This window comes from Scyliorhinus canicula, chromosome 8, assembly GCF_902713615.1.
Source record: "Scyliorhinus canicula chromosome 8, sScyCan1.1, whole genome shotgun sequence".
NCBI lineage: Eukaryota > Metazoa > Chordata > Chondrichthyes > Carcharhiniformes > Scyliorhinidae > Scyliorhinus > Scyliorhinus canicula.
The window spans coordinates 155,678,120-155,694,806 of NC_052153.1; the positions used below are offsets into that span (position 1 = coordinate 155,678,120).

At 47.6% G+C, this 16,687-nt stretch overlaps 1 protein-coding gene across 2 annotated transcripts in view; it reads left to right on the forward strand.

The window, feature by feature from the left end:
- Positions 1 to 16,687, forward strand: part of sv2ca (synaptic vesicle glycoprotein 2Ca) — a 315,141-nt gene that overhangs the window by 142,692 nt on the left and 155,762 nt on the right. For both annotated transcript variants that reach the window (XM_038805520.1, XM_038805521.1), the window contains exon 4: positions 1,051 to 1,231. In XM_038805520.1, coding sequence (XP_038661448.1) covers positions 1,051 to 1,231 — 181 coding nt within the window. The remainder of the gene's footprint in view (positions 1 to 1,050; positions 1,232 to 16,687) is intronic.

Sequence of the window (16,687 nt, forward strand, 5' to 3'; positions counted from 1 at the left end):
AAAAACAGAATATTATTGAAATGGAGCACTTCATGGCGCGGAGGGGTCAGGGTGTTCTGCTACATGTGTTACAAAATGTTAGTATGCAGGTATAGCAAGCGATTAGGAAGGCTGATGGAATGTTAGCATTTATTACAAGAGGAATAGTATAAAGTAAGGAACTGGTGTAACAGCTGTGCCGGGTGCTACGTACAGTTTTGGTCCCCTTACTTGGTCTCCTTACTTAGGAAAGGATAGCTTACATTGAAGCAGTGCAGAGAAGGTTCATTTGACCAATTACTGGGATGAAGGGGCTAGTTTATGAGGAAGGCTTGAGCAGATTGAGTCTATTCCCATTGGATTTTAGAGGAATGAAAAGCGATCTTGTTGAGACATACAAGATCCTGAGGGGACTTGACAGGGTTGAAAGAGTAGGTTAAGCCTATGGTGAATGCCTTGAAGATTAAAGACGTTCATGCAAAAGTTAGACTTGAAGGAGAAGATGGGAAGGGAATGTTTCATTTTCAGAGAGGGAAATCAGTCCATGGTTTCCTTCCTGATCTAAAGTTATGGGAATTCTATCATTATGTACAGCAGCAGTGACTGGCCAACAGTATTAAATATGGAAAGGTAATAACAGAAAATGGCAGCGTGTTGTTTGGTGTTTCAGTGCTTCTGTACAAACATGTAGAGACTGTTGTATGGACAAGTTGGGCCGAAGGGTCTGTTTTAATGCTGTAATGGTCCTCCACTCCATCTGGCTGGGATGAATGAATGAGGTGATAGTGAATTATGGGCGATTGCAGTATGACAGCAGGTGAAATGTATAAACGCCAGAAAACGTATCAATCAACTCACCTAAATAAAAGCTGCGATTAATAAAAACTAAAATTGCATTGCTAAAAAAACATCCGGTTGCACTGACTCAATGAACAGTCGTAACTATGGTTCAAAGTGCATTAAGTGTTTTGAAGCCATTCATAATACTGAGTAGGATTTTTTTTTAAATCTTGGCTGAGGTGATATTTGAGAGCTGTGACTAAACTGAAGACCATCTTTGTTTTATTGCAGGAAGCATAGTGTACCTTGGGATGATGTTGGGGGCCTTTTTCTGGGGTGGTCTAGCAGACAAGATCGGCCGGCGGCAAGCCCTCATCATATGCATGTCCGTCAATGGATTCTTTGCCTTTCTTTCATCCTTCGTCCAGGGTTACGGGCTCTTCCTCTTCTGCCGATTCTTTGCCGGATTTGGGTAAGATATGTTGCCATGTTATCACACCACCGCAAGGTTTGTGAGGCATTAATTACAGAGCTTCCATTGAAAGGGTATCATCAGCATCTCATTCCAAGCCTATTAACACCTATTTTAGTTTGTAAATATCTGGCACGTGATATTTGGTCTATTTTGCCAATGCATTTAATGTTTATGTGCCATTTCCAACTTACTTTCTGATCAAAGTTACCAAGAAGAGGGGTGACAAATGATTTATAGCTTGCAACAAATAATAATAATAATTTTTATTGTCACAAGTAGGCTTACATTAGCACTGCAATGAAGTTACTGTGAAAAGTCCCTAGTCGCCACACTCTGGCACCTGTTCAGGTACACAGAGGGAGAATTTGGCGCCTGTTCGGGTACAAAGAGGGAGAATTCAGAATGTCTAAATTACCTAACAGCACGTCTTTTGGGACTTGTGGGAGGAAACCGGAGCACCCGGAGGAAACCCACGCAGACACGGGGAGAACGTGAAAGCTCCACACAGCCAGTGACCCAAGCTGGGAATCGAACCTGGGATCCTGGTGCTGTGAAGCAACAGTGCTAACCACTGTGCTACTGTGCTTTCCATACATACAACTGATACATATTAAGAGTAACCTAGACAAATACTTAAAAGAAAAAAATAATGGAAGGTTGTGCCAATACTGTTAGATGAAGAGGGGTAAGTGGAAGCTTGTTTCGGGCATAAGCACAGCATAGACCAGTTGGGCAGAATGGTCTGTTCCTGTGCTGGGAATTCAATGTATTTCTAAGTAATTGCAATGACATTTGTGCACTAAGAATCTAACATTCAGAAACTCTGAAGAGTAGAGACCAGCATCAATAATAATCTTGGGATAATGTGATTTAAAAAAAGACATATTCAATCAAACTCAAGCAATAGGAGCAGGTGATCATGGCTGATCATCACGTTCAATACCTGATCCCGCCTTCTCCCCCATATGTCTTGATCCCTTTAGCCTCAAGAGCTGTATCGAGAACCTTTGTGACGGGTATTGCATCGGACCCCATCCGGCAACGACTGCTGGAAGGGGCCGCTCTCGACCTTGCGGCAACAAAGACTTTAGCGCTCTCAATGACGGCCGCTTCCCGTAATGTGCAATCCTACCCCGCCCTCCACACGGCTCACCCATCCTATCCCTCGTGGACCCCACAACCGACCCCCCCGACTGGGGCCACTCCCGCTCAGTATGCCTGCGCTGCTCGCCGTACCGCGCACCCTGAGGGTCCCCACTGTGACTTCTGCGGTCAGCAGAAGCACCCCCGCCAGCACTGCCCAGCCCGCAACGCGACATGCAAATCCTGTGGCAAGAAAGGCCACTTTGCAGCGGTGTGTCAGGCCCGCCCAGTTGCCGCTATCGCGCCCAAACTCTCCCCTCGCCTCAGCTGATTGCACAATGGGCCCTGCCGTCCGCTGCTCCCGGGGCCACGTGCGATCAGTGTGCGCCACCATCTTCCTTCCCCGACTCCACGTGCGATCAGTGGGCGCCACCATCTTTCGCCGCCCCCGCCATGTGCGCACCATGGGCGCTGCCATCATCATCCTCCAATTCCATGTGCGTTCCATGGTCGCCGCCATCTTGCCCCGCCCCCACAACGTGCGCTCCATGGTTGCCGCCATCTTGTCCCGCCCCCGCAACGTGCGTTGCATGGGAGCCGCCATCTTCTTCCCCACAGGTACTCCAGACGCCGCCATTTTGTCCTCCCCTCGGGACTGGACCACGGGACCCGGGTCGCTGCCGCTACTCATCGGACTTGTCGAACCCTTCGGTTGATCACCTGCTACTCGTCTCCATGATGCTCGACCAATCCCGTCCTCGCAACCTGGCCACCGCTTCTATGACGGTGCTTATCAACGGCCACGCGACGTCCTGCCTAATTGAATCCGGGAGCACAGACAGCTTCATCCATCTGGACACGGTAAGGCGCTGCTCCCTCGCGGTCCATCCCGCCAACCAGCGGATCTCCCTGGCCTCCGGATCCCACTCTGTCCCGATCCGGGGTTTCTGTCTGGTCAAACTCACCGTACAGGGTGTTGAATTCAACCGTTTCCGCCTGTAAGTTCTCCCCAACCTCTGTGCGACACTTTTACTGGGCCTGGACTTCCAATGTAACCTCCAGAGCCTCACCCTCAAATTCGGCGGACCCCTACCTCCCCATACCGTTTGCGGCCTCACGACCCTCAAGGTTGACCCTTCCTCCCTCTTTGCCAATCTGACTGCAGATTGCAAGCCCATCGCCACCAGAAACAGATGGTACAGCACCCAGGACAAGACCTTCATCAGGTCCGAAGTCCAGCGGCTGCTTCCGGAGGGTATTATCGAGGCCAGCAACAGTCCCTGGAGAGCCCATGTGGTGGTGGTTAAAACTGGGGAGAAACACAGGATGGTCGTGGACTACAGCCAGACCATCAATCGGTACACGCAGCTCGATGCATACCTCCTTCCTCGCATATCTGATATGGTCAATCAGATTGCACAGTACCGGGTCTTCTCAACAATTGACCTGAAATCCGCCTACCACCAGCTCCCCATCCGTAAATCGGACCGTCCCTACACTGCCTTCGAGACGGACGGTCGACTGTATCAATTACGTAGGGTTCACTAACGGGGTCTCAGTATTTCAGCGAGAAATGGACCGAATGGTTGACCGGTACGGACTGTGGGCCACGTTTCTGCACTTAGACAATGTCACCATCTGCGGCCATGACCAGCAGGACCATGACTCCAACCTTGCAAAATTTCTCCACACCGCATCGCTCCTTAACCTCACTTATAACAAGGAGAAGTGCGTATTCAGCACAGACCGCTTAGCCATCCTCGGCTACGAGGTCCAAAACGGACTACTGGGGCCCGATCCCGACCGCATGCGTCCCCTCATGGAGCTCCCCCTCCCCCACTGCCCCAAGGCTCTCAAACGATGCCTGGGGTTCTTTTCTTACTACGCCCAGTGGGTCCCACAATACGCGGACAAGGCCCGCCCACTGATCCAGTCCACAAAATTTCCCCTCGCGGCCGAGGCACAACAGGCCTTCGTTCGTATTCGCTCAGACATAGCCAAGGCCGGGATGCACGCAGTAGACGAGACACTGCCCTTCCAAGTAGAGAGCGACACTTCAGATGTTGACCTTGCCGCCACTCTAAATCAGGCTGGCAGACCCGTGGCATTCTTTTCCCGCACCCTCCATGCCTCCGAAATCCGACATTCTTCTGTTGAAAAGGAGGCCCAGGCAATCGTTGAGGCGGTGCGGCACTGGAGGCATTACCTGTCCGGCAGGAGATTCACTCTCCTCACTGACCAATGGTCGATAGCCTTCATGTTTAACAACACGCAGAGGGGCAAGAACAAAAACGACAAAATCTTGTGGTGGAGAATCGAGCTCTCCACCTATAATTACGAGATCTTGTATCGCCCTTGCAAGCTCAACGAGCCCCCAGACGCCCTCTCCCGAGGTACATGTGCCAGCGCACAAGTGAACCCGCTCCGTGCCTTGCACGAGAGCCTTTGCCATCCGGGGGTCACTCGGTTGTACCATCTGGTCAAAGCCCGCAATCAGCCCTACTCCGTCGAGGAAGTACGGACAGTCACCAGAGACTGCCAGGTTTGTGTCGAGTGCAAGCCGCACTTCTACCGGCCAGACCGCGCACGCCTGGTGAAAGCGTCCCGCCCCTTTGAACGCCTCAGCGTGGATATCAAAGGGCCCCTTCCCTCCACCGACCGCAACACCTACATCCTTAGTGTGGTCGATTAATTCTCAAGGTTCCCCTTCACCATCCCATGCCCGGATATGACGTCTGCCACCGTCATCAAGGCCCTTGATTCCATATTCGCTCTGTTCGGTTTCCCCGACTATATCCACAGTGACAGGGGATCCTCGTTCATGAGTGATGAGCTGCGTCAGTTTCTGCTCAGCAGGGGTATCGCCTCCAGCAGGACGACCAGCTACAACCCCCGGGGAAACAGGCAGGTAGAGAGAGAGAACGGGACAGTATGGAGGGCCGTCCAGCTGGCCCTACGATCCAGGAACCTCCCAGCCGTTCGCTGGCAGCAGGTCCTCCCTGACGCGCTCCATTCCATTTGGTCACTACTGTGCACCGCAACTAACAACACACCCCATGAATGTGTTTTTGCCTTCCCTTGGAAGTCTGCATCCGGGGTGTCGCTCCCGATTTGGCTCGCAGCTCCAGGGCCGGTCCTTCTTCGTAGGCATGTCAGACTCCACAAGGCAGACCCTCTGGTGGACAAGGTACGCCTGCTCCACGCAAACCGCCAATATGCCTACGTGGAGTTCCCCGACGGCCGTCCGGATACGGTCTCGCTCCGGGACCTGGCTCCCTCGGGTGCCGATCCCATGCCCACACACCTCCCTACCCACGCGCCACCTTCCTTTTCCCCGGCGCCCCCGACTTCAGCCCCACCAGGTCCATCCCTCGTTCCCCTGCCCACACTAGAGGGCATGGAAGATTTCGGCTCGCTCCCGGAGTCATCCCGCCACTGGCCAGCACCAACACCGCCAGCACCTACGCCGTCAGCACCTACGCCGTCGACGCCGACACCGCCTGTGCAGACGTCGCCACCACTGCTGCGCTGCTCACAACGGAACGTCCGACCGCCGGTCCGACTCAACCTGTGACGGGCACCGGGTTGCCCGATGGACACTAGGTTCTTTTTCCCCCCTCCCCCTCTGTAAATAGATCACGTTTATGTATTATAGTTTCACGTCACCCCCGCCGGAATCATTTTTTACAGGGGGAGAATGTGGTGATCTACCATTGTATATATGTATGTGCTTGCATTAGGGGATGTACGACAGTACCTGTATTACAGGTTTTCCGGTAAGCCCCTGCCGGCTAGCTCCGCCCACAGGGAGTAGTATAAATATTCATAAATTTCCCCGAGATGCCATTCTACAGCTGCACCCGAAGGAATAGCATTTCACTGTAATAAAGCCTCTCTTGTACCGATTCGAGTCTTTGTGTGCAATTGTTAGCGCCGCACCGTAGACACCAGGGCTCCTCATTCGCACTCAACAGGATGGACGATGAGCCATGCAACAGGACCCCAACCGTACGGATGTGTGTTCTCACCAGGGGCAATGCTCTCTCTGTCGTAAGAACCTGCTCATGCACCGCCACTGCCTTCGTAAAGACATCCCGCAGCTCCTGAAACAGGGATTTGACATCCCGCATTATAGAGTCAAGACATTCAGGCGGATTGGCTTCATCACTGGCAGCCATCATTCGCCAGTGAACACCGTACCGTCAAGGCGGGAAACCTCACAAAAGCAGCTGCACCACCAAAGACAGGGCCCATCCCGATCTCTTCCAGCTGCCACAAATCAATGGGATTAAAGCCTTCCAGCTAGACTCAAAAAGCTGAAATACTGACCAACAAGCCTTGATACCTTGCACTAACCATGGAGATGTGCACTAGGACAAAAATCAAGGTTGAAAGATGAGCAGAGTCGGACCTCGTGAAATGTTTCCCGCACTCACAGCACGTGATGCCCCGGGTTTTTATTTTTTAATGGAAAGTATTTTTGTTGAATTGTTTGAGTAGTTTCTATACAATTTCCCATTGTTTATTCAATGCCATAACTTACTTACCCAATCAATCTTTGTCAGTTCTCAACTTTGCTTAAATTTAAGATTCTTATTTAGTCCTGGAGTATGTTGCTTTTGAATTTAATATGGATTTCAAATGCATTATGTTCATTTTTTCATGGAGGATCTTTTGCTATGAGATTACTAATTCAACCTGCCTCATGACACAATGCTAGATTTTTTTCCTTGGTTGATTCCACAAAGAATTTCTCCTAGAAACTGCCACGGAAGCATGCTACAAACTTATCTCCCAGACACCTTTGCTAATTTGATTTGCCCATTCTACGTGAAGATTAATGGTATGAAGATTATTTGATTGCCCCTGTTTCAAACTCCGATATTCTCTGTGCAGCAGTATAGCTACTGTTAGAGGATGTACAAATTATTCCCATCCATGTTTCCTTGTTATTCCTAATTTCCATCCATTCTGCTTCCTGATCTTTTGAAGATAGATCCTTCCCCACTCTTTTCCATATGTCAACCCTAGCTACCAGGGCTGCTCCTCCTCCTTTTCCATTCCGCCTGTCTTTTCCAAATGTTGTGTCGTGTGAAGTCTTTATTTTACAACCTCGGTCACTTTGTAACCAGATTTTCAAATTGGGTTCAGGCACCAGATACCTGGATGAATTCGGGGTTCTGGATCCTGTGCTTCACTGCGTCATTCACGCAATGCTATTTTTAAATGCTCTAATTGTGTAGGAGGTGAGTTCGGCACCCAACTATTATGCCTCCAGCTGATGGGAGCTGCCTCCTGAAGCTACCAGCAAAGGCAGGCGGCAGCCATGTTGGTGCCTGTCATTGCCTTGCTAAAGAGAGCAGCTAGTCTCACAGAGGACCGTGGACAATAAATGATTGACCACGTGGGCAAGGGGGCCAAAGTAAAGTAATGCACTGGTTCCTGTGCAAATTACCCAACAGCTTGATAACTTACACTGTCACAAGTGGAATTTCTCTTTGATTCAGTGGCAAACCCAACCCAACAGTTGGGCACTAACATGCACCAGATGGTCTGCCAAATTCAGATTTAAAAATTACATTCCCGAATGCCCCAGACCCTTAAGCACCAAAGGAGGTAATGGGATGTTAGTTCGCAGTGAGCGGGTTTTCTGTCGTGTGTCTCCCCCCCCCCCCCCCCCCCCCCACCCCCCGGATTGTGATTTTCAAATTGCCCTTGCAATAGGCCTAACCCTGCAGCCATTTGAAAATGTATCCCCATATCTCTGTGTGGTGATTAGATCAAAACCATTTATCTCTATTTGTGCAGCTAGTTCATCTAACTTTTTATAAATGCTTTGCACATTCAGATAAAGGTCCTTTAATTTTTTATTGCTGTCCTTTGCACACCCTTTATCCACTGCTACACAATTACTAATACACTTCTCTCTCTCTTCTTGTTCCATTCAATTGGATCTTACCCAAATCATTACACTGCTGTGTGACCTCAACATTTCTCTTTTAGATTTCTAATTATCCCTTCACCTGACTCCATTCGCCTCTTTTAGTTTAAGTCCTATGACCTCTGAAGCAATGACGCATTGCTCAGATAACAAACCAGAAATGATCACTCTGAGGTTCTGCATTTTAAATTTGCACTTTAACTTCTCATTCCGAGTTCTACCTATGCCATCAGTTCCTACGTGGTCCATGACGACTAGATTCTCTCCTCTTGCACCAAGTTAATCTCCAGCCACCAGGCGACGTCCTTAACCTTGGATCCTGGTATAAGCTTTGGAACTCCCAGTCACGGTTGCCACAGTTGATTGTACTGTGCTCTATCATTATCACATTCCTATTTAAGCTCACGACTTGAATGGCTTCCTGCACCAGCATGCCAGTTTTCCAAGCCACTCGGCAGCCCGTGTAATCATCTACCTGGAAAGCAAGTTATGCATACCTGTTGGCCAAAGTCAAGGTTGAGGCTCCTCCATCATCACATCCTTGAAGCCAATATCCGCCTATCACACCCTCTTCCTGACCATCACCCAAAGTTGTGCTAAACCTAAGGGGCATATGTGACTGCCTCCTGGAATAAAGTGTCCAGGTAATTCTCCCCCTCCCTGATTCCCCAAAGTCTGTAACTCAGCAGCTCTGTGCCAAAATTGCTCATGCTGCAGACACCTAAGATATGGTTCTCCAAAATCACAATGCTCTTCCCACATGTCACAGTTACCACCCACTACCTAACTTGGCTTGCCTGTCAAACCTTATCTGTTTATTTATTTGATTCGTTAATTAGAATCAAATTTAGTGAAGTAAAGTTATCGGACAGAATTCTCCAGTCATTGCGATTCACTTTCCCCGCCGACAATGCACCCCCCCGCCCATGGGTTTCCCGGCAGTGCGGGGTGGCTTCAACGGGAAATCCCATTGACAAGCGGAGGGATGAGAGAATCCTGCCCCAGTGAATGGTACATGCCGAGAAACGCTGGGCTGGGGGACCGGAGAATCCCACCTGTAATCTCCTAGCTTAGAGACAAGACAGTCATTCATCAGTTACTGGAGGTAAAACAAACTGGATAAAACACAGCACCTCTTACCCCCTCTGTACTGAATTCCCACTTGCATGCAATTTGTGACATTAACTCTGTTTGTAAGCACTCTGTTCATCAGTCACTCTGTGCTTTACGACTGGATGAAAGGCCAAGTTTAACAATAGAAGTGGAATTGAGTAGAGTAGGAGAGAACGCTTGGTAAATTAGAAATAATAACTATTGATTAACAAGCCTGGCTTGAACATGAAAAGGGAAAAGCAGGAAGAGGCAAATAATTCCACAATGCTTTGAAGAAATAAGATCACAGTAAGTGGTGTGATCGACTGAATATAGCTTGACGAGAATGCAAGGAGGAGGAGAAATCTGTAGAATTGGAATTCATTGGAAAGCAGCTAAATTTTAGATTCTCAGCATATGAATCTTTTCTTCTGTCCACCTTTCTCCACTAAATGCACTTTCAAATGACACGCTAACCTGAAGCTTATTACTTAATTAGATCAAATGAATTTATAAACTACAGGAGGCTGAAGGGAGCATTAATGTGGCGACTGAGGGTGAGCCTGGGCCAATAGTGGGTGGGAGCTGAAGCTTCCAGCAGCATAATGGACCTAAATAATAATAATAATCGCTTATTGTCACAAGTAGGTTTCAATGAAGTTACTGTGAAAAGTCCCTAGTCACCATATTCCGGCACCTGTTCAGGGAGGCTGGTACTGGAATTGAATCCGTGCTACTGGCCTTGTTCTGCATTACAAGCCAGCTGTTTAGCCCACTGTGCTAAACCAGCCCCAGGCCCCCCTTGAGCTCTGCATGATTGAGGTGTCCTCCCACTCACCCCTCAAACTGGCAGGACACGGCTCTTGGGTTTTCAGCCTCATAATGTTTAGGCATGCAAGCTCAGTGGGCTAGACAGCTGGTTTGTGATGCAGAACAAAGCCAGCAGCGCGGGTTCAATTCCCGTACCAACTGAGAATTCTGAATTCTCCCTCCGTGCACCTGAACAGGCGCTGGAATGTGGTGACTAGGGGCTTTTCACAGTAACTTCATTGGTGTGTTAATGTAAGCCTACTTGTGACAATAAACATGAGGAATCTTTCTGGAGGAGAGAACAAATTCCCAGAGAAATGTGGCAGCACCTGTGGATTGAAGAGCTTGCCAATCTCTATAATCATTGGATCTTGTATGATCAGAGGGGTAATAGATGCATTCCAAAAAAATGAGTCTGTAAAAAATATGATCACATAGGTATGATTAAGAACTAGGAGCAGGAGTAGGCCATTTGGCCCCTCGGGCCTGCTCCGCCATTCAATTAGATCATGGCTGATCTTTTGTGGACTCAGCTCCACTTTCCAGCCCGAACACCATAACCCTCAATCCCTTTATTCTTCAAAAAACTATCTATCTTTACCTTAAAAACATTTAATGAAGGAGCCTCGACTGCTTCACTGAGCAAGGAATTCCATAGACTCACAACCCTTTAGGTGCAGAAGTTCCTCCTAAACCCAGTCCTAAATCTACTTCCCCTTATTTTGAGGCTATACCCCCAAGTTCTGCTTTCACCCGCCAGTGGAAACAACCTGCCTGCATCTATCCTATCTATTCCCTTCATAATTTTATATGTTTCTATAAGATCACCCCTCATCCTTCTAAATTCCAATGAGTACAGTCCCAGTCTACTCAACCTCTCCTTGTAATCCAACCCCTTCAGCTCTGGGATTAACCTAGTGAATCTTCTCTCCACACCCTCCAGTGCCAGTACGTCCTTTCTCAAGTAAGGAGACCAAAACTGAACACAATACTCCAGGTGTGGCCTCACTAACACCTTGTACAATTGCAACATAACCTCCCTAGTCTTAAACTCCATCCCTCTAGCAATGAAGGACAAAATTCCATTTGCCTTCTTAATCACCTGTTGCACCTGTAAAGCAACTTTCTGTGACTCATGCACTAGCACACCCAGGTACCTCTGCACAGCAGCATGCTTTAATATTTTATCGTTTAAATAATAATCCCGTTTGCTGTTATTCCTACCAAAATGGATAACCTCACATTTGTCAACATTGTATTCCATCTGCCAGACCCTAGCCCATTCACTTAACCTATCCAAATCCCTCTGCAGACTTCCAGTATCCTCTGCACTTTTCACTTTACCACTCATCTTAGTGTCAACTGCAAACTTGGACACATTGCCCTTGGTCCCCAACTCCAAATCATCAATGTAAATTGTGAACAATTGTAGGCCCAACACGGATCCCTGAGGGACACCACTAGCTACTGATTGCCAACCAGAGAAACACCCATTAATCCCCACACTTTGCTTTCTATCATTTAACCAATCCTCTATCCATGCTACTACTTTAGCCTTAATGCCATGCATCTTTATCTTATGCAGCAGCCTTTTGTGTGGCACCTTGTCAAAGGCTTTCTGGAAATCCAGATATACCACATCCATTGGCTCCCCGTTATCTACTGCACTGGTAATGTCCTCAAAGAATTCCACTAAATTAGTTAGGCACGACCTGCCCTTTATGAACCCATGCTGCGTCTGCCCAATGGGACAATTTCTATCCAGATGCCTCGCTATTTCTTCCTTGATGATAGATTCCAGCATCTTCCCTACTACCGAAGTTAAGCTCACTGGCCTATAATTACCCGCTCTCTGCCTACCTCCTTTTTTAAACAGTGGTGTCACGTTTGCTAATTTCCAATCCACCGGGACCACCCCAGAGTCCAGTGAATTTTGGTAAATTATCACTCGTGCATTTGCAATTTCTCTAGCCATCTCTTTTAGCACTCTGGGATGTATTCCATCAGGGCCAGGAGACTTGTCTGCCTTTATCCCCATTAGCTTGCCCATCACTACCTCCTTAGTGATAACAATCATCTCAAGGCCCTCACCTGTCATACCCTCATTTCTATCAGTCACTGGCATGTTATCTGTGTCTTCCATTGTGAAGACCGACCCAAAAAACCTGTTCAGTTCCTCAGCCATTTCCTCATCTCCCATTATTAGAACTCCCTTCTCATCCTCTAAAGGACTAATATTTACCTTAGCCACTCTTTTTTGTTTTATATATTTGTAGAAACTTTTACTGTCTCTTTTTATATTCTGAGCATGTTTACTCTCATAATCTATCTTACTCTTCTTTATAGCTTTTTTAGTAGCTTTCTGTTGCCCCCTAAAGATTTCCCAGTCCTCTAGTCTCCCACCAATCTTTGCCATTTTGTTTGCTTTTTCCTTCAATTTGATACTCTCCCTTATTTCCTTAGATATCCACGGTCAATTTCCCCTCTTTCTACCGTCCTTTCTTTTTGTTGGTATAAACCTTTGCTGAGCACTGTGAAAAATCGCTTGGAAGGTTCTCCACTGTTCCTCAACTGTTCCACCATAAAGTCTTTGCTCCCAGTCTACCTTAGCTAGTTTTTCTCTCATCCCATTGTAATCTCCTTTGTTTAAGTAGAAAACACTAGTATTTGATTTTACCTTCTCACCCCCCATCTGTATTTTAAATTCCACCATATTGTGATCGCTCCTTCCGAGAGGATCCGGAACTATGAGATCATGAATCAATCCTGTCTCATTACACAGGACAAGATCAGGCACCGCTTGTTCCCTTGTAGGTTCCATTACATACTGTTCTAGGAAACTATTGCGGATACATTCTATAAACTCCTCCTCAAGGCTGCCTTGACCTAACTGGCCGATAGACTACTCCTATCAGTGACTTTTTCGCTTTACTATTCCTGATTTCCAATCAAATGGATTCAACCTTATCCTCCATAGCACCGATGCCATCCCTTACTATTGCCCGGATGTCATCCTTAAATAACAGAGCCTACACCACCTCCCTTACCATCCACTCTGTCCTTCCGAATAGTTTTATACCCTCGGATATTTAACTCCCAGTCGTGACCATCCTTTAACTATGTTTCAGTAATGGCCACTAAATCATAGTCATTCACCATGATTTGTGCCATCAACTCATTTACTTTATTCCGAATACTACGAGCATTCAGGTAAAGTACACTTATGTTGGTATTTTTACCTCTGTTTTGAATCTTAACATCTCCAGTTTTATTCCTTTTAGTATTACTGGGCCTATTCACTGAGCTCCCCTCAGTCACTGTACCTTGTATTGTCGCCCTTTTTGATTTTTGACTATGGCTTCTCTGCCTTACACTTTCCCCCTTACTTCCTTTTGCTTCTGTCCCTGTTTTACTACCTTCCAACGTCCTGCATCGGTTCCCATCCCCCTGCCAGATTAGTTTAAACCCTCCCCAACAGCTCTAGCAAACACCCCCCCCAGGACATCGGTTCCAGTCCTGCCCAGGTGCAGACCATCCGGTTTGTACTGGTCCCACCTCCCCCAGAACCGGTTCCAATGCCCCAGGAATTTGAAGCCCTCCCTCTTGCACCATCTCTCGAGCCACGCATTCATCCTATCTATCCTGACATTCCTACTCTGACTAGCACGTGGCACTGGTAGCAATCCTGAGATTACTACCTTTGAGGTCCTACTTTTTAGTTTAACTCCTAACTCCCTAATTCAGCTTGTAGGATCTCATCCCGTTTTTTACCTATATCGTTGATGCCTATGTGCACCACGACAGCTGGCTGTTCACCACCCCTCCCCCTCCCCAGAATGTCCTGCAGCCACTCCGAGACATCCTTGACCCTTGCACCAGGGAGGCAACATACCATCCTGGAGTCTCGATTGCGTCCGCAGAACCGCCTGTCTATTCCCCTTACGATCGAGTCCCCTATCACTATAGCCCTGCCATTTTTCTTCCTGCCCTGCTGTGCAGCAGAGCCAGCCACGGTGCCATGAACCTGGCTGCTGCTGCCTTCCCCTGGTGAGCCATCTCCCTCAACAGTATCCAAAGCGATATATCTGTTTTGCAGGGAGATGACCGCAGGGGACACCTGCACTGCCTTCCTACTCTTGCTCTGTCTTTTGGTCACCCATTTTCTATCTTTCTCAGTAACTTTCACCTGCGGTGTGACCAACTCGCTAAACGTGCTATCCACGACCTCCTCAGCATCGCGGATGCTCCAAAGTGAGTCTATCCGCAGCTCCAGAGCCGTCAAGCGGTCTAACAGGAGCTGCATCTGAACACACTTCTTTTATGTGAAGGAGCCAGGGACAGTGGGCGTGTCCCTGAGCTTCCACATCGCACACGAGGAGCATGACATGGGTCTGGGATCTCCTGCCATGTCTTAAACCTTAGGTATACTTATACAACTACAATTTCAAAAAACGAAAGAAAAATAATTAAATTAGACAATGAAAAGAAAAACTACTTACCAGTCACTTACCAGGATTAAAAGCACCTCCTCCCAACCCAGCTTCGAATTCTAACCTAGCTTCAAATTCCCAAACTCACTCTTGGTTGTGCCTCACTCTGGCTGTGTCTTCTCTGGCTCACTGGGAGAACTCATCCAGGGTCTCAGATGCTCCCTGGTTCTCTCCCTGCAGATTAAAAGTTACAGGCCAGAAGAGAGAGAACAAAACAGTAGAGAAAAAGCACCTTCTCCCGCTCTGCACCGAATTACCTCACTGCACCAAATTACCAAGTTCCAACTTCGCATTCTGGATGTGCCTCACTCCGGCTGTGTCTTCTCGACTTGCGCAAAGTATGATTACTCTTGTAGTGCTGCCTAACATTCTGGTTACCATATATGGCAGCATATAAGTTTACCCAGCGACCTGTACTGGCTGCAGTTCTGGTCACCTCATCGCAGAAAGGTTGTAATTGCTCCAGAGAGGGTACTGAGGAAATTCATGAGGCTGTTTCCAGGACTTGGAAAATCATAGAATCATAGAATTTACAGCTATTGAATATGCTGGGGCTGTTCTCCCTGGAACAGAGGACGCCAAGGGGAGATTTCATAGATCATAGAATTTACAGTGCAGAAGGAGACCATTCGGCCCATCGAGTCTGCACAGGCTCTTGGAAAGAGCACCCTACCCAAGCCCACACCTCCACACTATCCCCATAACCCAGTTACCCCACCCAACACTAAGGGCAATTTTGAACACCAAGGACAATTTAGCATGGCTAATCCACCTAACAGCACATCTTTGGACTGTGGGAGGAAACCAGAGCACCTGGAGGAAACCCACGCACACACAGGGAGAACGCGCAGACTCTGCACAGACAGTTACCCAAGCCGGGAATTGAACCTGGGACCCTGGAGCTGTGAAGCAATTGCGCTAACCACGATGCTACCGTGCTACCCTTTTTGATTGAGATGTACAGAATTGTGAAGGGCCTGGATAAAGTGGATGAGAAGGATCGAACTCGAGGGCATAGATTTTAAATGACTGGTAGAAGGATTTGAGGAGAGATAAAGAAAGATATTTTCAATCAGAGGGTTTTGGGGGTTTGGAGCTCACTGCCTGATCAGGTGCTGGAGGCAGAAACCCTCAACTCATTTAAAATGTGACTGGATATGGACCTCAAGTGCTATAACCTGCAGTACTATGGAGCAAATACTGGAAAATGGGATTAGTCTGAGTGGTTCGTTTTTCAGGCAACACCGACACAATGAGCCAAGTTGCCTCTTTCTGTGCCATAGTCTTTCTGTGATTCTCTATCAGCCAACCCTATTTTTCCAGTGCCTAAACTCATGTTTAGGAAAATAACCGGTAATTAAGTCAAATCTTTATTTCTGCTAAAAAGCATTAAATTCACATTATCAGATGGCCTCAATTTTTTAACTCCGTGATCTTTACTCATCGTACAAATTGGTGCAGGGGATTACGCAAGTGATACGGGCTGTGTTGCCAAGAGAATATGCAGGGGTTTAATATATGTCCACACAGAGCAGACCGCACATGGCAAACGATGAACAGAATGAAATGCGACGCTGGTTAAAATAAAAAAATGTGTTGCAGGAAAAGGGTTCAGTGTCAGTGAAAAATAAGTGTGAGAATGGAAGAAGAAGGAACCATGTTGAAGAACACAAGGCCAAATGCGCCAGGAGAGCAAGGACCAACCGCTGGCCTGATCTTGAGACTCATGTATCACAATGGGTCCTTGAAAATCATCAGAATGATAAATCGGCACCAGAAATGGAACACGTGCCCACGTTATAAAGTGGGCCAAGTCAAACCCTGTGTCCTGCAAAGATTTGAGAGCAATAGTTAGTTGGTGTAGTTCCTTCATGAAACAGAAATGTCTGGTGTTGCTGCAGAAGACCAAGATCACACAGAGATGCCAAAAAGATCTTGATGCCAAAATTTGACAGGCTTTAAAACATTTTAATTATGGTCAAGGGTATGTTTGTGAGATTAATTCATTCAATAAAATGTGTCAGATTCGTAATTCGA